Raw genomic sequence first — 23,518 nt, forward strand, 5'->3', positions numbered from 1 at the left:
TTTGAAAAATATTTTTCAAGCTGTTGAAAACTGACCCCAGGTATAATTTCACGACTTTTGGTATCAATTTTTCAACGTTGAAAAATGATATCCGGGTCAAATTTCAACCCGGGTCAAGATTCCTCGTTACGCCGGCGAATGCGTCATAAATGTCCAATACTCCCTAAACACACCCACGAAAAAGTTTCTGTGTAGTGTTTGTATCTGTATTGAACACAATATTTTTTTCTGTCAAATCAAGATAAGTAGCTTATTAATCATAATTTTGTTAATCTTGCAAGTTTAAGAAAAGTTATCGTTAAGTTGAATTAATTAAATAATCACTGATCGCGACTTGTCTGATAAAGATATGAAAGCTGCTCATTATTGTTCTGTCAGTTAATTATCATGACTTCTCAAAATAAATTAAAGTTGAAGCGATTTACCGGAAATATAACATAAACGGCCGGTATTGGTTTGACAATCTTAGCAAACCACGGTCAACATGAACGATCATGGTGGAGAGAGATATATATATAAACGGACACCGGACCATGGCTTGAGACGATGTTGTTTGACATATATTCCTTTTAGCTCTATCTACACAGTTTAACAACAAGAGACAGAGTTCTTAGTCTTGATAACAAACTGTTGCTATCGGGAAAAAAACCCCAAACAAAAACAAACAAAAACAAAAATCCATATCGGCATGAATATCGGACAATATTAGGAATTAAAACATGGAGCTGAAATTTTTTATCAGATACAAAATAATTAGGTAGAGCAAGTTCCATTTCAGAGACAGTTCAAAAACCTGTAGTTGGTCAATTTTCAACGTGTGAGGTCATCAGAGATTAGAAAAAAAAACTTTTTTGAGCTGTTGAAAAATGACGTTTGGTCGCAGTATTAACGTTAGAAAAGCCCCCGCCCCTCCTCCCCTCCCCGCCCCCAATATCCCAAATCAATAATCAATGTTGAAAAATGAAATCCGGGTATACATTTCACGACTTTTGGTCTCAGTTTTCAACGTTAAAAAAGCCCCCCATCCCCACCCCCTCCCCGAATCAATAATCAATGTTGAAAAATGAAACGCGGGCCAATTTTTAACTTGGGCTAATATTCTTTGTTACAACGACATGATCCCTATTGTTTAAGTAGTTTTAATTCAACCAACTTTAATTGATATTCCTTGTTGTTCTAATCTATAATTAACAAACCCATATATATATATATATATATATATATATATATATATATATATATATATATATATATATATATATATATATATATATATATATATATATATATATATATAATCTTTTATCATGTTATATCATTAAAGGTTTCAAATCCATCCACTAATGCAATTGAAATGTGTGCAAATGTATATCATTAGTGGTCAAGGTAGTACTTATTTCTCATTTTTTTTCCATATCATTAGAGGTTACGGTTTTTGACCGCTAATGATACAAATCTAAAATTATATCATTAGCGGACGGTTAGGTTGTTCGTTAATGATAAAATTATATCATTAGTGGTCAACATCCTGACCACTAATGAAACATTATATCATTAGTGGACGTTGTATCATTAGAGGTTGCTACAAAGCATGTTCTTGATAAAAAAAAATCTATCAACTTATGAATTGTGAAAAACAACTGATTGTGTAATCGTGATACTTCAAACCTTTTAAATAATGACAAAACATCCACAGTGGATGCTCAAAAAAATTAGCAATCAGGCCTAGGGATTCTGAAGCATTTTTAGACTTCAGTCGAAAATTCTTTCAATTGTGAAATTGTAATATGTCATAAATCCACGCTTAAAATGTGTAATTATGAACACAATATAATGCCACAGTTTAAATGAATTCAATTTTTTTCGATGTATTTAATCAAAAGACGATATGACAATGTACAAATTTTGACCAAAGTCTAAGATTGTTTTCTGATCCTGGAACATGGTCTCTCTAAATCTTTAATATGGTTTTTAGCCATTTACCTCCTTATGTATTTACTAGTAAGTAACTATCGAATTATTTGAAATTTAAAATTGAATATTTCTTAAATAAATTTATGCAATGCCTTACTAGTATATCTCATGCAAATTTAAATTATCTAAAAATCGCCTTTTAACTGTTTAATGTTGTTGCAGGAATTTCAGTTCAGGCTTCAACCACTACAACTTCTACTGAAGAATTAACACTGCTTTATGAAACGATAGCAATAGACACTACACAAAATTCTGTACAAACAACCACCCAGTCAGAAACCTCATTGAGTTCAGAACATGGCAATACCACCGAGTCAGCAACCACAACGACGAGTGGTGGAAATACCTCTGAAATACCAACGATACCGATGGAAAACGCAACAATCGCAACAACAATAGCAACAACAATAACTACTTCTGGGTGGAATTCCACGAACACAGAACCAACAACAAATGCTAAAACATTAACTATTACTTCATTACTGAATTCCACGAATACGGAGCTAATAACACTCACGACGGAAATTACAACCACTGAACCAACAACTATTACGACAGAGAGTACAACCTTAGAACTAACTACTGAATCAGAAACTACTGAATTAGAAACAACAACGACAGACAGTACATCCACTCAAAATACAACAACGCACATTACAACAACCGAGCCACTGTCTACTACTTTCACTGGTAATATTTTTTTGTAGTTATTTAATCGTCTTCCATTTCAAACGAAAGCCCTTGTACTTTTCTTGTACTGTTTTGTTTCTGTTTTCATGATTTTTTTCTGCAAATACTGTCCAGTGATATAGTAGAGACCATTGGACATATTTCCAGCACCATAGATGGTTGCCTGAGGTCATAATTATAGGCAGTTTTTAAAAATTTTGATGCAGACACCCCTTTTTGGGGGTCGGCTTCTTGAATTAAGGAACTAAGGGTTATAAGTCTTTTCTTGATATTCAAAAAAAAAAAGATTGAAATTTTGTTAAGCATCAATGAAGCAAAATTGTTCACTGGCGTATTACTACAGTTTGACCCCTTTTAATGTCGATATGCTTCGTACGAAGTGATCTTTAAGGTTTAAATCTAAAAGCTTTCATATTTCGTAAATGTAAATCAAAACAACAAATATTTTGCGAATCATTAAAGAATAAAATTTGTGCGGAATTCCCAGTAAGGAGTTATGTGAGTGGCACCTAAAACTGGTTTTCCCACTTATTTCAAGACTAAGGAACATTTTGTAGGACCAAATACAGCAAATACCAAGCATTTGAATGACCTCAATATTGTGAGGCCAGTTCCTTAAATTGAGATCTAAAGCGACAAAAAGTCGTTTTTTTAAATCTAAAAATACCGACAGAAGTTTCGTTTTGATGAAGCAAAACAGATCTTCACAATGATTTACAACTGTTTGGCGCTTTTTAACCTCGATATATATATTAGGTAATAAGGGATCTTATGGTGCCATATCTTAAACAGTTGAAAAGTTATATAATATAATAAAAAATCATATAAAAATATTATGAAGGTCACTGTTGAGTAGTTGTTCAAAATTTAGTTTAAAATAACATGCCATCTTTAAGCCTGTCATAGCTACTCCCAATAGGTAGTAACTGATCCCTAAAAGTACAAGTACTAATGCGCTATTTAAAATAAATATCTTGCATAAAAATGCATATTGAATATGGATGAACACATTAAAAAGGGTAAAATAGGTCATAGAAAATATTTCATGGTCGAATTTGAGATCGTGTATCGCAGACGCTCGGAGGTTAAACATCTTCCAGCATTTCTCATTGAATTTATACACTATGCCAAATTATGAGAGATACTTTAAACTGGTTTAAACTTTCGGCAACAAATTAGTTTTCTAATTTTACCTAGCTGCAAAATCCCAGTAGACACAAATTGCGGACGATAAGTCACCAGTCTGTATAAAAAAATATAAAATTATATGATTTTTAGATAATATTTTAAACGTTAAATAAAATATACATGTGTAACTTTAAAAAAACTATGTGATAAAAGTTTTATTTTCAGATAGACTTTAATGCAAATGATCAATAAATCGTACATGTGTACTAAATAATGTTGTAAAGATTGTGATAATCATGCATTTACTTTTTCTCAAACAAATAAATGGGACCAAAGGAGACAAGTTTTCTTGAAATAGGAAAATATTGTTTGAAGATTTAATGAATCTTATTGGCCATATTATATGGCTTGAATATTTCTAAATTTTAATAGAGAGCTTCATGGACATTATATATGTAATCATATACAAGTGTATTTAGCTTTCTTTAAATATATATGGAAGAAGAGATGAAGAGATTTTTTTTAAAAGTTCCTACTTTTCATTACATGGCCATATTGACCTTACCAAAGGGTCTGAACCCTTAACCCAAAGTTTATTTATAATATATTTTAAGTAGAGGGCTTAATGGACTTCAAAATCATGCATTTAGCGATCTCAAAAAGTACATGCGAAAGATATGAAGATTTTCTCTAAGATTTCATACATATTTATTATATGATTATGCTGGCCATACCTTTGGGCCTGAACCACCTGACATAAAAGTTATGTTTTTTGCAATTTAATTAGAAACCTTCATGGACATCGTGATTATGCATTTAGTCTTTATGAAATATAGACTGAAGTTAATGAGAATATTTTCAAGATTTAACTTTTTGCACGTTATAGTCATCATTGCCTCGCCCAAGGGCTTTATCCCCTGAACCAGAGGCAGGGAATATTAAAATTCATTTTAAGAGGTTAATGGACATTATAACAACGCTTTTTCTTATGTGTAGAGGTAGAGTTCAAAGATACTTTTGAACATTTGACATTTTTTGCGTATTTGAGCCGCACAAGAGGCCCCGGAAGAGGTAAGGAAATAAATTCTATAATATTTGATTCCTCTTTTTCTAGAGAGACATAAAAGAAAGCATGATAACTGTTGGCCTTGTTGTTTTCAAAAAGTTAGAAATGTAATATTATTAACGCACGATGCACGACGATTGAAGAATACCAATTGCAATTGGTCACGTGATTGACTTATGAAGTCAATTAACGTAAAGCTGTTTTCTTTGATTTTAAAATGTAACAAAACAGCAACCATCTTGTTTTCAGGGGTTCTAGTATCTTGAATATCTCTGACGAAAAATAAAGTTTGAAAGCATAATTATATGTCCATGTTCCTTACACTAATGGTTCTAAAAAGTACAGAAAGTGTCATTTTTACCGATAATTTCTGATGCATTTAGAATTTAAATATCCTGGTGGAGTCTGCATTTATCGAATAAACACTTGAAAATAAATTGCAATATTTCTGAATAATATGTTGTTGTTTTTTTAAATAAAAGACAATTCTTTAGGCTTAATATTATCAGTAACTCTTAAAAATGTTCAGTACCAACAGTAAATCTCAGTAAATCTCAATAATTACCAACATTCACCGCAAAAACATCAGTAAATATCAGAACCGACAGCAATTATCAGTAACAACAGTAAAATTATCACAAAATATCATCAATTCTCAGCCAAAACAGTACAATGTCAATACATATTAGAAATAATCAATTAAAAATGGCACTTTCTATAGTTCTCAAAGCCTGTAGTATTACTTACCTTGTTTATCGTAGTAAAGTGTAGGTTAAGTGATGGAGACAGCGTATCCGGAGCGGTGTCCAATTTTAAGGAAAGAACTTGTGTGCCTACCGACATTTTTTTGTTCCCCGGATTTCTATAAAACAGCCTTGATTTGAACACAAGTTTGTAACATATAATATTCTACATAAGGATATTCATTTTCTCAAGCTTTTAACTGTTAATAAGTTTCATAAAATTTGACTATTTTTCATGAAATATTTGTTATGTACAATATGAAATATTAACTCAAGAAACATGGAAAATCGTTATTTATATAATCGTATAATTAGTACGAGTAACTTACGTAGATGAGTTAGTGATATTTGTAAAAAGAATGTCTCCAATTGTTTTATAAATCACTGCAGTGTAAAAATTTTCTGAAATGAAAATGTAAATCTCAAAGATGTTTCAGTGCTGCGATTATTTGTATAAAATTTGTAAAATCATTATTAAAAAAAAGATATTTTATTCATATCGGATATAGAATTGCTCATTTTTATGCATCTTTTCAAGGAACAAAAACACTAAGACGTACGGATGTTCTAAAACTCAAGTGTGATTATCAAATTACCGACGTGACTTAGGGGTTTGAATTGGCAGATAGAAGGAAACTAGATGTTTACAATAAAACTCAAATTTTAGTGTACTGAATAACACGAAAACATGCTCTAAATCATGTCAGCCACAACATACCTTACTTGACATATTTTAACTACTATAACCTAACATACCTGACACATTTAAACTCATGCAACATAACATACCTGACACATTTAATCTCCTACAACATAATATACCTGACTCATTTAATCTCCAACAACATACAAAACTGAATTTTTAATCTATCACAACATAACATATCTGACACATTTATTCTCTAACAACATAACATACCTGACATATTTAAACCCCCACAACATAACATACATGTACCTGACACATTTACACTCATACAACATAACATAATAGTAACTGACACATTTAATCTCTTGCAACATAATACATGTATACCTGACTCATTTAATCTCCTACAACATAACATACCTGACACATTTAAACTTCTATAACATTACATACCTGACACATTTAATCTCTAAAAACATAACATATCTGACACGTATAAGCTCCTGCAACATAACATACCTGACACATTTAATCTTTGATCCGGTAAAGAAAGGTAAGATGTGCCAGACTTGATAACAGGAAACTTAATGCTGTTGGTTGAATTCAAAACAGCATAGTCCAAATCTATGGAGGGAAAACAACTCTTTACATAACCTTTTTATAAAAAAATCATATTTTATATTGCTTTTTGGGGTTTTTTTTTTTAGGTTGAACTTTGAACAGCTCTAAATAAATTATAGATATTTTTATTTAGATAAGAAAATATTTATAATTTTTAATATAGACACTTTAAACAATAAACACCAACAGAAGTTTTCTCCAATAAATGTATTCCCCTGTCTTGTTGATTGTTTTGCCTTTTGTTTTGCATAGACACTGAATCTCTCCACTAACTTCATAACTGTCCCTGCATCTGACACATTTGGTTCTGCAAAGTATAAATTTTATATTTTTCTTTCGATTTTTTTTTTTTAAAATATAAATTGTTTTTAGAATTTGTTAAATACAATGCTTTATTTACAAGCACAAAAAGGAAAGGTTTTCATTATTCAAACTGATATCTTCCGACTGTTATATAAAAATTAGTGAAATAATAGTATGTATGTATGTAAGTATGTAAGTATGTATGTATGTATGTATGTATGTATGTATGTATGTATGCATGCATTGCATTTATGTATGTATGGTTCGTTCGTTGATGCAACTAGCACTGTGCTGGATGATTATGTCAGTGCCAAGGTGACATTTTTGCACCCGTCTTAGCTGCATGTGTCGAAAAATTCAAAATATGCCATATGATAAACCAATGCGTGAGGAGTTTTTCATCACCTTTGTTATTATCGTATCTCTCCTGCCAGGTGAGATATTAACCTTTAAAGAATAAATTTCGACAGGAAAATAATTTTTCCCATAGGAAAAACAAATTCCTTATAGGATATTTGGAATGTCCTACCGGAATAAAAGAAATCACCATAGGAATTTAACTTCCGATAGGATTTGAACAAAACTCCGAGAGGATTTGAACAAAACTCCGATAGGATATAAAATCCGATAGAAAATCTTAATTTCCTGCTGGAAAACTAGCTGCCTGATTCAAATTCCTTTAGGAATTTTGTTCTTCCATGGAGAATTTAATTCCAATCGGATGTTTTTGAAAATTTTCAATCTTTAATGTAAAAAAGTTACTTCTTCTATGGGTATTATTGTTTCCTATAGGACATTATTTTTTAAAAAGTAATTATCTCAACTGTCAGGTGAGCCACCAAAAAAAAAAAACAAAAGCGGGTTTATACTCTGTAGACAATGGTCTATTATTTGATATATCAATTTTTATGACGCTGCATTATAAGCGGGTGCAAAAATGTTACCTCTGCACTGGCATAATTATCTGACACAGTATTCATTACTTACCGTTGATAATGTCATCTATGCATCATTGTTTCTTGTTGATAAAATGTTGTCAACTGATCCAAAAAACGACTGAAAAATAAAAAAAAATTATACATACTAAAGTGTAGTTGATACATCGCATGTGCATTATTTATGAAAAAATACTACTTCGACGAAAGGTAACTCCCACAAAATTAAGTCTAGAGAAGCCTATTACATGTAAAGTACTTATGATTAAAATCCTGGCATCGTCATTTCCTTGACATTGGAATCTTTTTTTTGAAACTCATACATGTATTTATTACCTGGCATTTAAGTATTGCTGTTTACAATAAACATCCATCAATTAGATTGTTAATGAAAATCTCAATAAAGAGGTGCAAAGACCATACCGAATTTAAAAAAAATAATAACTGTAATGAAATTACTATATAACAGAATGATATTAAATTCACAAATGAGAAAAGAATCATAGATTTTGATAATGGGTTGAACAACCTCTTCGTTAATGGAATCGGACTCGTTGGCTAATGTAACGATTCTACTCAAAATTTGGAGTGTTCTGTTCAAACCTCCGGATGAACTTCCGTTCCGAGAAATTTTTTTAATCCCGCTTAAGGTAGAATTTATTGCATTGCTAATTGTAGTCGGGATTGTAAATCCGTCTTCCATCTCTGCGTAGATCGCATCCAACTACGAACGACAAATGAATAGGTACAAAATTAATAACTTGCATACATTTTTCTAAGATCAGATTTATCATTCAAGAAGTAACTCTCTCTCTCTCTCTCTCTCCCTCTCTCTCTCTCTCTCTCTCTCATTATTCCTAACCTCCTGTTCCAGTGAATCAAAGTCGTTTTCTGCACAGTAGGACAAATCCGAAAAATCCCATATACCATACACATCACAGTAACAAGATGAATAACCTGATTACATGAAAAAAGAAGAAGAAATTTCCAAAATATTACACGTATCTTTGAAAATATTCAACTTAAGAATTTCAAATCTAAGAACTTGGGTACTTGCCAATGTTTACGTTAGATTGTATGGCTATAGCGGTAAAACATTTTTTATTAGTTTAACGATTGCAAGTACCTTTTTTGATTTAGAAGTATATTTACAAAATAAAATCTGTTAGGTTTTCTCTGTATAGAGTCAATTCATGTATAGTATCTAAGAGTTGTGTTCAAAATAATTATAAAGAAAAGGTTAGATGCAAAATTTTTAGGAAAGAAGAAATAAATAAAACTAATTTAAAACCTATCTAACATCTCTAATAAGCATAGACGCGTTTTAAAGTTTAGTGAATGTCATCCCCCCCCCAAAAAAAAAATAAATAAATAATAAAATCACCTGTTTTGTCTCAGGATAAGGGTTCTAGTTTTAAGATACATCTTATATTAGCAACAAGATGGCGTATTTGGTAAAATTCATGTAGAATTTAGTTTTTACAACAAATTGTTTACAGATAACATTGTTCTTCTGCGCAACGTTATCATGCTTTATTTCCATATATGGAGTATGAATCCATATATTTCGCACGGAAATAAATTGTAAAACAAACCTCTGTAGAAACTTAATTGACTAAAAGATATACGTTACGTTTATCCATTACTCAACATCTTCAGCAACTCAGGAAAGATTGCGTACTGCGTGAAATGATAATGATGACACCAGACTCAAATTATCATAGGAATCGATTTTGTTGTTTCTTTTAGCTAACTAACTGATGTGCATTAATAGTATTTAGTTAATTTCACTTACTTTACTTTTACAATCAAATTAAGAATTTGTTTAATAAAGATGTAAATATAAACAATACACTGCTTACTTTGACGATTTAAGCGGATAATGAACGCTATGATAATTGCAAAATACTAACATAGCCTGCGGGTTATGTATTATTATTTTTTTGCAGGGTCGCCACCTTCATATCCCGCATTAATCGCCAAAGAAAGCATTTTATTGTTTTACTATTTAAATGATCAAATTTGTTTTCTAAATCAACAATACGAAAAGCAATACTGGAAGCTCAAGTGAGCTTTTCTGATCACTTTTTGTCCAGCGTCTGTCTGTTTGTCTGTCCGTGTGTAAACGTTTCACAATTTCAACTTCTTCTCCAGAACCACTAGGCCAATTTTAACTTGGCATAAAGCATTGTTGGGTGAAAAGGATTCAAGTTTGGTAAAATGAATTACAAAGGGCAGATAATTTAAAATTATTAAAATATATTTTTCAAAAATCTTCATCCCACAAACCATTTGGCAAGAAAAGTTTGAACTTGTATGGAGGCATCCTTTAGGTAATGTAGATTCAAATTTGTTCAAGTCACGACCCCAGGGGGGGGGTGGGGGCAAAATGGGGTGGGGTCAAGATTTACATAGGAGTAAATAAAGATTATCATTAGAATTCCTCCCTAGAATGCATTTTTATGTAATGTATATTCAATTTGCTCAAATGGTGGGGCCACAATCATAAAAAGTATTGAGAAAATGTTAAAAAATCTTTTTCTCAAAAACCATTTTGCCAGAAAAGCTTTAGTAGAAGCAACCTCGGGTAAATGTAGTTAAACGTTTGTTCAATTCATTATCCCCAGGGTAGGGTGGGGCCACAACGGGGGGGGGGGGGTAAAGTCTGTTTTACATAAGAATATGTCAAGAAAATCTTGAAAAATCTACTTCGCAAAAACTAAAGTCTGTGTTGAAGCATCATCCGGTCTAGTAGATTCAAGTTTGTTCAAATTATGATTCATGAGGAATGGTTGGGCCACAATGGGAGGGGGGTCAAATTTTTACATTAGACGATATAGAGAAAATCTTCTGGAAAAAGCGTTAAGCCAAAAAAGCTGAAACTTGTGTGAAAACACCTGCTGTGGCGATGAAAGTTTGATCAAACCATGAATCCCTGGAGAAGAGTGTGACCACAAAGGGAGTGGTAATTAAAACGGCAGATTTTTTCAACTTTTGCACAGGATCAACAAGGTCTACTGTACTTCATTTTTAAGAAATTTGAATTTTGATACCATAACGATTGTTGCTCAGATGAGCGATATGGCCCCTGGCCGCTTGTTTAAAAAGTATAATAAAATAATAAAATAGAATACATGTTAACATAACAGGTTGCTAATCGTTGTATTTGACTTGGCTCTCAGGAGGTTACAATGCTTAGGAACTTCGTTACGTTTAACTAGCAGAAATACAATATTTGCTTTTTTAACCTTTAAATTTACATTTTCTCATTACGTGCAAATATTTTTCATTTAGCAGTCAGAAATTGGCGAAAATATTTACTGATATTTAATAACTTTATACATACTTACTCATTTGTGTAGCTTAAGACGCACACCCAAGTACAAGAAAACTGTCCTTTTTTAAAAATGGTGGGAAAATATCAGAAAAAACTTGTATATTTTGAAAATTGTTTTATAAACCACAATAATATTATAACAAATCATATTAGATATGAAGTTCAATTACGAAAACTGCAAAAATATAAAACTGCTTTTCACACCAGTAGTTTAATTTTTGTAACAAAAAAATTTGTAGAGATGAAACGGCCAAATATATTATTATATAACTTTACAATAAAAATATTTACAAATATACAACAGTAAAGAAATCGTATTTCAATCATACGAAACTGAATATGAATAATATAAACGATCAGCTTTTCAATTTAATTACCGAAATATAGAGACACAAAAAATTAAAACACTTAAGATTCCAAACAGAGAATAGGACAATCATTAGGTCTTAATTTTGTCTTGTAATAAATTATTTATTACATATTGATTTGTTATAAAATATCTAAATTGACATCAGATAAAATTATTATGCATTTGGGTCAAAGATTATAATTACAAGATTTAAATATACAGTAATAAAAAAAATGATACACAAAATACGCATAATTAAAACATTTTAAAAAAAAAATTGAGTTTTCAATTGGAATAAACATTGCAAACAAATGAGAGAAATTTATTTACTCCCTTGCGTTTCTTATCGATGCTACAAATACTGTACGAAATAAGTAAAAAAAAACGAAATGATTATCTTATTACATCTGACAGGATTAGTATTATGCTAGTTAATCATATCACAAATCCTTTCCTCATGGATCCTTCATTGAACAGCTGTGCTGTAGCATAACGGAGTACGGCAATCTAGATGTTTACTGTCTCTTATTGAACAGTTTGTTCTACAATGATATAAATAGAATAGGACGTATATTGTCATTGCGTGTTCAAGCAAATACTTAATATACTGAACATTGAAATAATATTGTCTTTGATAAAAGTGTGTATTCATCTAATACATTGCATATGAAAATTAATACCGAATACTCTTATATGTATTATTGATAAAAATTAATGAAATTTATCACTAATCATTTATACTCACTTGTACACTACAGCGCGGAATGATGAACATATTTGATGCCGCTGTGCCATCTATACAGAAGTAAATGATTATTGTGCTATTTCAACATACATGTATTAATGTTATCAACCTGTCGTAAATGGCCATGAATTGTATCAGTTCAGACATCAAAATATTCTAATGAAAACTTGTTGCATATAATTTATATTTTTCATATTTTCATATATATTGATTCAATAAACATTGGTTTAAATACCGCAGTAACAATAAATGTTTAAATCATTTTCCCTTGTACAAATAAGTCAGATTGTTCTTTAGTTTGAAATTGACACTTTGAACAGAGCAGACAATTATAAGTAGTTTCTTAAGTACAATTGTAATTGTCTTGTTCCATTAACTGTACCTTCACGCTCTTCAAAGTTTTGTTCCTCTTCTGAATAAGAAGTCGACACCTTTAGAAATTTTAATGAAGTGGAGCTTTATTTTTTTCATTTATGATTTTTTTCAAATCACAATTAAGTAATATTGAAAAAATAACATGTATTTCAAAAAAACTTATTTCATTTTAGATTTCAACTAAATGTCTTTTCTTACAAATTTTGTTGTCTTTGAGGTCTTTGAAATTGATGATTTTGAATCGTATATTTTAATCTTTCTCGCAACTGCTTCTCGCATCTACAAACAAGTAATGCCATGTAATTAACAATCATCAGAAAATTCTGAATTTTTCTTTGTAATTCAGTAATTCAAAGTAGCAGTGTTAAGAATTTCATATTTCATTTCCATAAAATGTATAAAATAGTTTACAGTGCATAGAGTTTTTAAATGCATACTCCAATATATAAATGACAAGATACTAAGTTCCTGTCTTAAATATAAAATGCAGTGATCTGTCACAAAAAATGATATATAAAATGATATATAAATGATTATAAATCAAGTTATCTAGAGGAATATCACATTAATTCATTCACTCGGTTCGAGCGATGTCCTAGGGTCCATGACCAGTTGAATTGCTTGCTATATCCCTAATTTGGAATATATCCGTTTAATGAACTCGTAATAATAAGCACAACGAATTCTTTATATATACATGTTTCCTTCAATAGTACTATCATTTTTTGCTTATTGAGGCATACACTTAAATACTTCCTCTAAAAGATATATAATAGGGTGGTGAATATACGGATTATAAGGGGGAATCATTCAACAGATTTTGTCAATTGTCATTGCTATGTTTTAAAACTATAAAAGAATGCACCGTAAAAGAAGTCAATTTTGTTATTTGTCACCTTTCCGGGGCTAAAAATCAGTTCGCAAAAATCCGTATATTCCTTATAACCGAGTAACCAAGACTAGACACTTCACAAAATTTTCCTTTATATGAGATTCGGTATGTTCGTGTTTGCTCGACACGAGTTTCACTGCATTATGGTGTTTTTCATAAACAATTTGTACAATGTATTTTAATCTTAATTTGTCAGAAGCAAATAATTTCTATTTTTATGGGTTTTCTAGAAATAGATAGAAATGATTTTACCTGTGGATTCAAGGCAACGTAAAACAGAAAGATGAAGAGACCCTGTAGATAGAAAAATAACCATACATTGATTCGTCTTTTTTAACATGACGAAAAAATACGGGACACTAAACACTTCCGTTTACCTTTGTCATTATGGTCACTTGTTTTTTTTTTTTTTTGGGGGGGGGGGAGGGGGGGCTTTTATTTTAGACACACTGTTTTATATGTTTATCATAATTCTGATATCAATATGCAAATAAGAAAAAAAAGTTACAATTATCATTATAATATTTAAAAATAATGCATAGTTCTTACAATCATGTGGTACTTTTAAAATTGACAAAATAATACATTATCTGCCGAATAATTTACCTGAAGGGAATTGAAAACTGCAAACAAATACTGGAAAATTATTAGATCCTGATTCACGGAAAATATTCCAAAAACCCAGGTAAGGCCTAATATTGGCAGCAGCCCACATACTCCCTTCAGTCCACTCCTGTTAAGTAAAATATAAACATGAAACATATAAACCAAATTTTCCTCCATATCTAATAGTAATGTTCATGACATTTTTCTAAGAAAAATGGATATACAATATATGTAATTCCAAAATCTGGAAATTATATATATATATATATATATATATATATATATATATATATATATATATATATATATATATATATATATATATATATATATATATATATATACTCACAATGTTTTTTCTTTCAGAGATTTTTTCATCATAAAAGAAGACGTATATATTCTGCGCATGACGAAGATGACAATTATTAAATTCACCTAGAAAGAATATTAAAGATCACGTTAATTCATGGTATGTACATTTTTGAAAAAAAAAATTAATTATCCTGTAGTACATGTAGTAAAAATCAAAGTATAGTAATCATATTTTGTGAAAAGGATATTTTGTGAGCGAGGATGGTGAACTTTAAATATTTTGAAAGTGGAGATAAGAAGGGCATTGCTAAAAATATTTCCTTCTTATCCAATAATATCTAAAAGTGTAATATATTACTAAACGTTTTTCAATCCATATAAGAAGCGACGATGACTTCTTGTCAAAGGTTTTTAAAAAGCTCACCAGAAACTTACCAAAACTATACAAAGAACCGGGACGATGAACCCAAACAAAGTGGTGTGTCGTAGCCAACAGCTTTAGAAAATAAACAAATGCCAAATATTTTATTTCGGTTAAGAATTTAACAATACAAAACAAAACGTTAAATTTTTCATATGTATACAAGAATAGGCAAAGAACATGCAACAAATTGCTTCTAATACAATATATATTCATAAATATAAATGTTAAACTTCTGCCCATTTTAGTACCGGCATATGTGATTATACATGTAGTGCTTGACCTAATATTGAATTTCGATATGACTTACTATGTTTCATCACCATATCCCTCCAACTGAGATCCTCCCAAAGTAATAGCAACAATGACTGCCGGTAAGCCTATAATTTTAAAAACAATAAAACGTTAATAAGGAAAATTAAAAGGTGTTTTGTTTTAATTAACCATTCATTTTGCTTACAAAATGTATTATTGCGGTTTTGATAAGTTTTTTTTTTTTAATCTTTGAACTAATATTTGACTGTCTTGTAACAAAATTAGCCAGTTTTGTTTAGAATTCTAAACCACTACTTACCCCAACTAACCAGAAGGAAAATAGCAGACCTTGACCTTGAGCTGAAAACATCAAAAACTGCAACTGCAAGATCGATGCCTAGGCAGAGCATTGTAGTGAACATAGCCAGGAAGAAGTAGTGCAAAAGAGCAGCAATTATTATACAACCTGTCTAAAAATAGAAACAAAAATAATTTGATTTTCCAAAAAGAGAAACACCTCAACCTAATGATGTTTCCTCTTCTAAATAAAGAGATCACAAAAAGAGACAAGTTAAACATTCAATGTAAAGAGATTTCAAGATAGAGTGGAGTATATAAGTACCTTGTTTTCCGAATGTTCTACAGCAGTTAGGAACAAAAGATATGCAATACACAGAGCAGAACATAGATTAATGACCAACGTAGAACGACGAGATTTTATGTATCTGAAAAAAAAGTTAGTTATGTCCTCACATGAAATCTTTTGAACAATTGAAAACAGAACTAATATGTATCGATCAATCTGAATATACATGTAATGCCACTGTGGACACTATTCTCTTACCACTTTTTTTAAATATCTAACCCATTATATATAGTAACCCAGACACATACGAGAGGGATAAAAACTATACAACTGTAGTTGCATATTAAAACTATTAAACAACCTGCGTTACCTCCAAAAGTAAATGTACAAGACGATTGTTACAAAAGCCCCAATTATAGAGAGGCTGCATCCGAAGACAGATATTATTTTTAGTCGTTTGATGTCTTCCTTTGATACCTGCAATATAAATATGTATGTTGTTAGTTTAAGTAAATAACAAATCTTTCATTCTGCTGCAATTAGTTGTTCCATTTGTCGACAGTCTTTAGTCGAAAAAGGGACAAACTGCGAACAGATCTTAAAACAAATATTTTTCAATGGAATTCATGAACCTTGTTCTTTTTATAAAATAACTCACATATACATACATATGTATCTCTAACATAATTATTCAAATCAACTCAAACGTCCTGGAGAATTTTCAAAATTGTATGTACATGTACCTCTTCATGCAGACCGTCAGTATAACTCATCAAAATGGCGAAGTTGGTTAGATGGTCGCATGAACAGTTAACCTGGGAATCTGTAGAGTTCTTTAAAGAACATCCTGACGTATTCCAAACGCTATTAAATAATTTAAAAAGGACATATTAGCAGTATCTCCTTAGACAATATCAAATATAATATTTTTCTTCCTTTTTTGTTAGAGTATTTTTCATAGGATTTCAATTACTTGGTTATCTATTCTATACACATAACTATAAGTTAATTTTATATCACAAATGTGCATGAACATTGTTATTGTACATTTATATTTTAATTTATAAAATGTATATCGAAAACCGTTACCTGTGTGTATCACTATTATTTCCCCACAAAAATACACACTCTGTCGAATTTCCGGTAACCTTGAAAAAACCAGTAATGTGTTATATGTATACAGTAGGATTACCAGACAATTCAATATGGACTACTAGATTTGTTGAAAAGGGGTAATAAAATAGTTAAATTACATTTTTCCTTTGGAACGAAAGTATGATATTTTTTTCTAGATGCTGTGAGTCCAGCCCATTGACAGTAAGGGACAAAACACTGGATCCGACCTCTCTGTTTAACACCAATATCATATTATACAAATATTGACCGGGTTTGGTGGCAACTTTGATCGTATTAGCGCCAAGGGACGAAATATTTAATATCTTAAGTCGAAGGGGGCTGATATAATTTATGTTTGGCCCGCAAACACAGTCAATATCTGTTTTCTTATTAACATATGAAGAAACAAACAAAACAAAAAAATACCAGAAATGACGTATAAAATTTTGTTTTCCTTTTAAGCTTGTTTTCGTTGTACTTGGAAAGATAAACAGACATAAATATACATGTGATGAAACTTTCATGAAAAGAATATAATATTAGTAATACTAGTAGTTGACATTCCGAAAGATATTGATTTAAATATGACCTTAAAGCATACTTATGCTACATGAATGGTGTTCTTATAAACGTACGTGTAATTATTAGAGATGAACTCGGAGCCAATATTTTCATATTTAACAGCTGTGAAAGCCACTTCAGTCTCTGGAAAGTATTGATTTGTTGATTTGTTGATTAATCATATTTAAAATTGATTTTTACACTATTTAATCCATCAAATAAACTATTCATGGCAAAATCCTGTGACAAAATAATAATTTTTTGATGTGTAAAAAATAATTTTCTTTTTCAATTAATGGAATACATATGTATATAATTTTAATGTGAGGAATACCTCTCATATTTTTAAAAGCTCCTTGTGGTAGCACGAAGTGGGTCGTCTGTTGACTGCTATCTTCTGTTTCCTTGGGAAACTTAATATCAGTATTTTTGTCAATCTTCTCTATACTCAACACTATACAAATGGAAGGACGCGGTAAAGAAAATAAAATAAAAAACGAATTATATACAGCATTACATTTCATAAAAAAATACGAATATAAAGTTAAACAGATAGAAAACTTAATATTGCCTCGCGGAATAGATTGTGTGATAAACAAAAATAGATGAACATTGAATATATATTGACAAACTGACATGAAGCATAATTATAATTGCGTATGGTAAATAGTCAACAAAGCTTCGATTGTCTGTGCAATTAATTTCGGAACTCCTCTTGAACTAATCTAGTTGCTACGTTAAATTCAAAGTCCGATAACTCTAATTAACTTAATTAACTTATTTACAAGCAACAAACTCAGCATCGCTGACAAATCACACAAGAACAACCAATACAAGTTAAAAATGATGTTCAAAAATATTAAAACGTTTATGCTAAAGAAAATTTTCTTAGTTGCTTGATTCAAAATCTCGCTGAGTTTGAACGGTACCAAAGGGTCTTCTTTTGAAATGAAAACCGCCATTGTAAAAAATGGTGGAAACAGAAAACACATGATTAAAGCATGAGTAAAAACATGAATTAAAAATATGTACTGTTGACTTCCATCTTATTTTTAACTTTAAAAAATCATTTTCGTTTCATTTTCGAAGAGGGTTAATTATATTTTTGCATGTTACTTTAAAGAAATTTCTATTTACTAGAATGTTTTAGATACTACCCCCCCCCCCCCCCCAGAGTCCAAACCACGCTGGGGGTTTATTGTGGATAGGGTTCGGATCCCACGCTCCTGTGCTTTACACAGTTTTATCAAATATTTAAACTAAGCTAGCAAATGAAGTTCTAAAAGAGATAAAAGTTTTAACGTGTATAAAATTAAATCAACTTACACATATTGTGCTTTTTCACCGTGACATTTTGGTTGACTTTTAAAGCACTCGTCACAGATTTCGCAAAACTATTCACAGATGCTAATATTTTGCTTGTTACCTGTAAACAAAAAGCCATGATATCAAAGGTTAAATTAAAGAAAAGCTTAATTGATCTGAATTAAGCTTTAAGCAAGAGATGTCATAAACTATAGTGTTTCTCTCATATTATTACGCGTAAAGTTCGAAGATATATACCTTTTTCTCTCTCTCTTTCTTATTTGTATCTTTCGATGTCATAGTATTTTTTGTAGAGTTTAGTATGTCACTCACAATTCCCATGAAAACCTTATTTTGTATCAGAAAGAAAAAAATATATTAATTTAACAACAATAATTTAAGAGCATATGTTTGCCAATTATATAAATCATTTATTTATTAAAAAAATAATAATTAAAATCACACCTGTGTTGTCTTGTTGGCAGCCTCTTGATCTGTGAAAGTGACGTTTTTCTTAGATATGGTAGATATAAGGTCTACACTTTGTTTGATGTCATTGTCTGCAAGTTTCTTCTCATTTGAAGAAGATGTAGAGTTGTTAACTACTAGTATGCTTGATATAGTGGATAAGGATGACTCCACGTTATCTGCTGTTAATATTGTTGCATTTTGTAGAACCTGGCGTATAAAAGGCATCATGGATTGTTTATTTCCAAATACAGTTTATTATGATGGTTGACATCTCCTCAGGAGATAATATGTTAAGTTTCAAAACTGAAAATTAACTGCTTAGTGTGGCTAAGGTTTCGATATGGTGCGAGAAGTACATGTTACTATATCAAATTGGCTTTTTAAAACTTATGATAGTAACCATTTCAAATATAAACTCTCGGAAAAGAGGCTAGACTTGTAAAGGATCCTTGACACCCCATTACTTCTACTTTTGATGACAATACGCCACAACATGTCGATTTTAGCGCATTGTGAAACAGTTAATACTGCAAAAATTTGGTGTCTATCTCTGTGGCGCAGTGGGTGTTGATTCGGTTTACCAACCCCAAGCTCCTAAGTTCGAGTACTGCATTAATTCATATTTTCATGAACACCGGTAAAATTTGAAAAGTTGATATATTCCCCAAAAGTTTTGTTTTTTTTGGTTATTTAGAATAGGCTTGTAGGCAGAACTTTTCCCAGGTGTGCAGGAGACCCTTAAAGTTTTTTTTGTTTTGTTAGTGCTCCCTTAAATACTTTTTTTATTTTTTTAATATTCGTTTTAAAAACTGTAAGCAGGTACACATATTTATTTATTTTTAACAATTCAAACAAAATATAGAGACGTAAGCAAGTTTCTCCAACCATCTTTTAAAGCAAGTAAATGTTAAGTGGGAGAGCATTAAGCATTTCGTCCAAAAATTGAAACATTTTGGAGCTCAAATGAATCGGTAACCTTAAATCTAAAGAAAGTAACTATAAATTTCGGTAAATCGTTAAGAACAGAAACATGTAAACAAATTTAATTTTTTTTTTAATTTATAAAGAAGAGGCATATTTAAGGAGGCGGTCAGACACCCCGCTTCTCATCCTCTGGACCAATCTCATGACCTTTGATTTTACGGCTGTTAATTAGAATGAACATACATCCGCCCCCTAGTTCACTGGCACATCTAGAGTGATTAACACATAAATGTAATTGAGGTATAATGCAGATATGCAATTATTTTCAAGAACCCCTCAAATTCGACTCTCTCTCTCTCTCTCTCTCTCTCTCTCTCTCTCTCTCTCTCTCTCTCATGTGTTTGCCGTTAAACCATAGTATGATGAATTCTGCCCTCACATTGTGTCAACATCAAGAAAGTGTTGTCGACATGCAAGATGATAACATTCAGATGCATCATATTATTTAACAACCAAATTCTTCAGAGAAGCTAGTTGTCATTTTTGTAAATTTACTTACGGCAATGTCTGAGATTATACAAGCAAGATGCAACATAATTAATTTCGACGGCGAAAGTGCAAAGACGCAAAGGCAAAGGAGCGAAGGGCGAAGATGCGACGGCGAAAATGCTAGTTGCGAAGGATCGATACTACATGTACTATCGCTCCTTTGCCTTCGCACCTTCGCGCTTTCGCGTTCGCCTTTTTATGTTTATGGAGCTCTCTATCGTTTGAGGATAGGTTTAGTTGCATAAAATGACATCTGAGACAGAGAACGAACTTTCGAGAATTCATTTTCAACAGCCTGCGCAGACCAATAATTGTTTCATGGGCGGTTGGGGGGGGGGGGTCTAAGCCTTTTTATGTTTGTGGAGCTCTCTATCGTTTGAGGATAGGTTTAGTTGCATAAAATGAAATCTGAGACAGAGGACGAACTTTCGAGAATTCATTTTTAACAGCCTGCACAGACCAATAAATTTTTTCATGGGCGGTTGGGGGGGGGGGGGTCTAAGCCTTTTTATGTTTGTGGAGCTCTCTATCGTTTGAGGATAGGTTTAGTTGCATAAAATGAAATCTGAGACAGAGGACAAACTTTCGAGAATTCATTTTTAACAGCCTGCACAGACCAATAAATTTTTTCATGGGCGGTTGGGGGGGGGTCTAAGGGATAATTGTATTTGGGGGTTGGGGGCGAAGCATATTTTTTGGTTATTTTACAATATGAAATTATTGATGTTACATTTTCCAGTGGGGATAGAGTCTGGACTGCATTTCCCCATTTTTCTGTTGTAAACTAAAGAATCTCGAATTTTCCGAGGGGGGGGGGGGTCCGATCCTCTTTTCCCCTCTAGATCCATGCTTGAGCAAGGAATGTCGCAATAAATTAGCATCACAGACAGAGGGTAAGTGACGGGTCTAGAAGTGCATTATGGTGGACATTATATTTTAGGTGGGGTATATTTAATGATAAGACATGTATGTCACATTACACGGTTTAGTATTGATCAACATTGATAGTAAGCGCGAAAGCCTAGCGCATTCGTAGCAATGATATCTAAGATAAATCGGCAAACCTTAAGCGAGTAAGATGCCTGCATCTAATTAATGTAATCAACCGAAACTTGTTGAAGGCAATAAAAAAAGGCGAAGACAAAAGTTCAAAGTTGCGAAGGCGAAACACCAAGCACTAGTATCGATCTTCCGTTTTCAAACCATCGCACAGTCGCCGTCGCATCTTCGCACTTTTGTTGTTTCGCCTTCTCAACTTCGCACTCTCGCATCTTTGCCTTAAAGTATGTATTTTTTCAGCTAACATGCTACTGTAAATTCCCTATATTATGCAAGAATATAAAATCGCGATCTCAGAACATTAATACATATTTCCTATCGTTATCAACTCTCAAACAAATTATTGCGAGGTTTTAAAATCCGCGAGGGGTGCATCTCGCGATTGTACGCGGATATAAATTCCTCGCGTTTAATAAAGAAATTACAGTATATAGAATTCGCAAATATCCGTGTTCATTTAAAACATTGAAAAATACAGAATGAGTTAAAAGTGTCAAATAGAATGTAATCAACATCTTACGTTTTCAATCTCTTTTAATTTAGTTTGTGTACAGCTTTCCGAAGTGTTTGTTGTATCCCATATTCCATTTGTTAGACATTTTCTAGTAACTTCACCTTAAATTACAGAAAATCCGACATGTAAAAGTGCTTATTGATCCAATTTTGACTAAGTATACATTTTATTACAAATAAATAGAGTGATTAAGAACCAATATTATTTTAGAAAAATATTATTACTAATAAATTGATGATGATGATGATGTTATTTTTGAAAATCTTATTAATTTTAATCAATTAAAATAAACAACCAAACACATCTATAATAATTCTTTTCACAAAATTTCAAAAAAATTTTACAATCCAAATGTATTTTCTAATTCATTTCATTTTTTTTTAATTTAAAAATGAAATATTATCACTACCCGAGTATCCCTCCGGACAGGGGATTCTAGCGTCTTGTCCTTGTTGTGTTGAGGGCCATTGATTGTCAGGTTCACAAAGTTTGTCACCTGTATTTAAAGATTAATTGCATAAATAAGGAAGGAATGAAAATTAATTAGATTGATAAAAGATTAACTAAATCGATACATGAAGATAGATAGATAGATAGATAGATAGATAGATAGATAGATAGATAGATAGATAGATAGATAGATAGATAGATAGATAGATAGGACTATACCTTTCCTCACTGCAGTTATGGTAGACGTGATGGAATTATTTGAGCAGTTGCTTAATCCGCATTTTATTGTCATGCTTGACTCAACGACAAAGTTGCAAGTTGAATTATATGTAGAGTTTGAATGGCAGCCTTGTAGTTCCGTCTTGTTTCCAAAACACATTTTAATAACTGTGTCACTTTTAAGATATGCATCTTTTATATTTGCAACTTTACAATGAACACTGACATTTGACCCTTTCGTCACTGAAGAGCGAATGGGTTCGATCACAAGGACAGGTTTTTGTTTAACAGTTACATCAGTCTCTGCTTGTCCTTTGTAAGTAACTCCAGACTCCTTAATCAGTACACCACATTTATATTCTC

General features: G+C 31.5%; 1 protein-coding gene and 1 long non-coding RNA gene across 2 annotated transcripts in view; one reads left to right on the plus strand and one right to left on the minus strand.

Annotated features, from left to right (window-relative positions):
• Nucleotides 1-14,869, plus strand: part of LOC136271296 (uncharacterized) — a 29,102-nt gene extending 14,233 nt beyond the window's left edge. Inside the window, exons 2-3 of the long non-coding RNA XR_010709212.1 lie at nucleotides 2,137-2,664; nucleotides 14,780-14,869. This is a non-coding gene — a long non-coding RNA (uncharacterized lncRNA). The remainder of the gene's footprint in view (nucleotides 1-2,136; nucleotides 2,665-14,779) is intronic.
• On the minus strand, nucleotides 11,636-23,507 carry LOC136271294 (adhesion G protein-coupled receptor L3-like). Its single transcript, XM_066071004.1, has 23 exons — nucleotides 23,156-23,507; nucleotides 22,896-22,982; nucleotides 22,493-22,587; nucleotides 19,435-19,647; nucleotides 19,228-19,317; nucleotides 18,991-19,090; nucleotides 17,999-18,118; nucleotides 17,739-17,808; nucleotides 17,241-17,334; nucleotides 17,077-17,135; nucleotides 16,731-16,851; nucleotides 16,358-16,464; nucleotides 16,024-16,126; nucleotides 15,721-15,871; nucleotides 15,457-15,526; nucleotides 15,161-15,221; nucleotides 14,763-14,848; nucleotides 14,414-14,540; nucleotides 14,060-14,101; nucleotides 13,114-13,194; nucleotides 12,923-12,971; nucleotides 12,541-12,590; nucleotides 11,636-12,337 (listed from the first exon to the last, which is right to left on the minus strand). The coding sequence occupies exons 1-23, from the start codon at nucleotides 23,313-23,315 to the stop codon at nucleotides 12,311-12,313; spliced, it is 2,163 nt and encodes a 720-aa protein (XP_065927076.1). The 5' UTR covers nucleotides 23,316-23,507; the 3' UTR covers nucleotides 11,636-12,310.
• Between the last annotated feature and the right edge of the window lie 11 nt (nucleotides 23,508-23,518).

Source organism: Magallana gigas, chromosome 9 (assembly GCF_963853765.1).
Source record: "Magallana gigas chromosome 9, xbMagGiga1.1, whole genome shotgun sequence".
In the NCBI taxonomy this organism is placed as follows: Eukaryota; Metazoa; Mollusca; class Bivalvia; order Ostreida; family Ostreidae; genus Magallana; species Magallana gigas.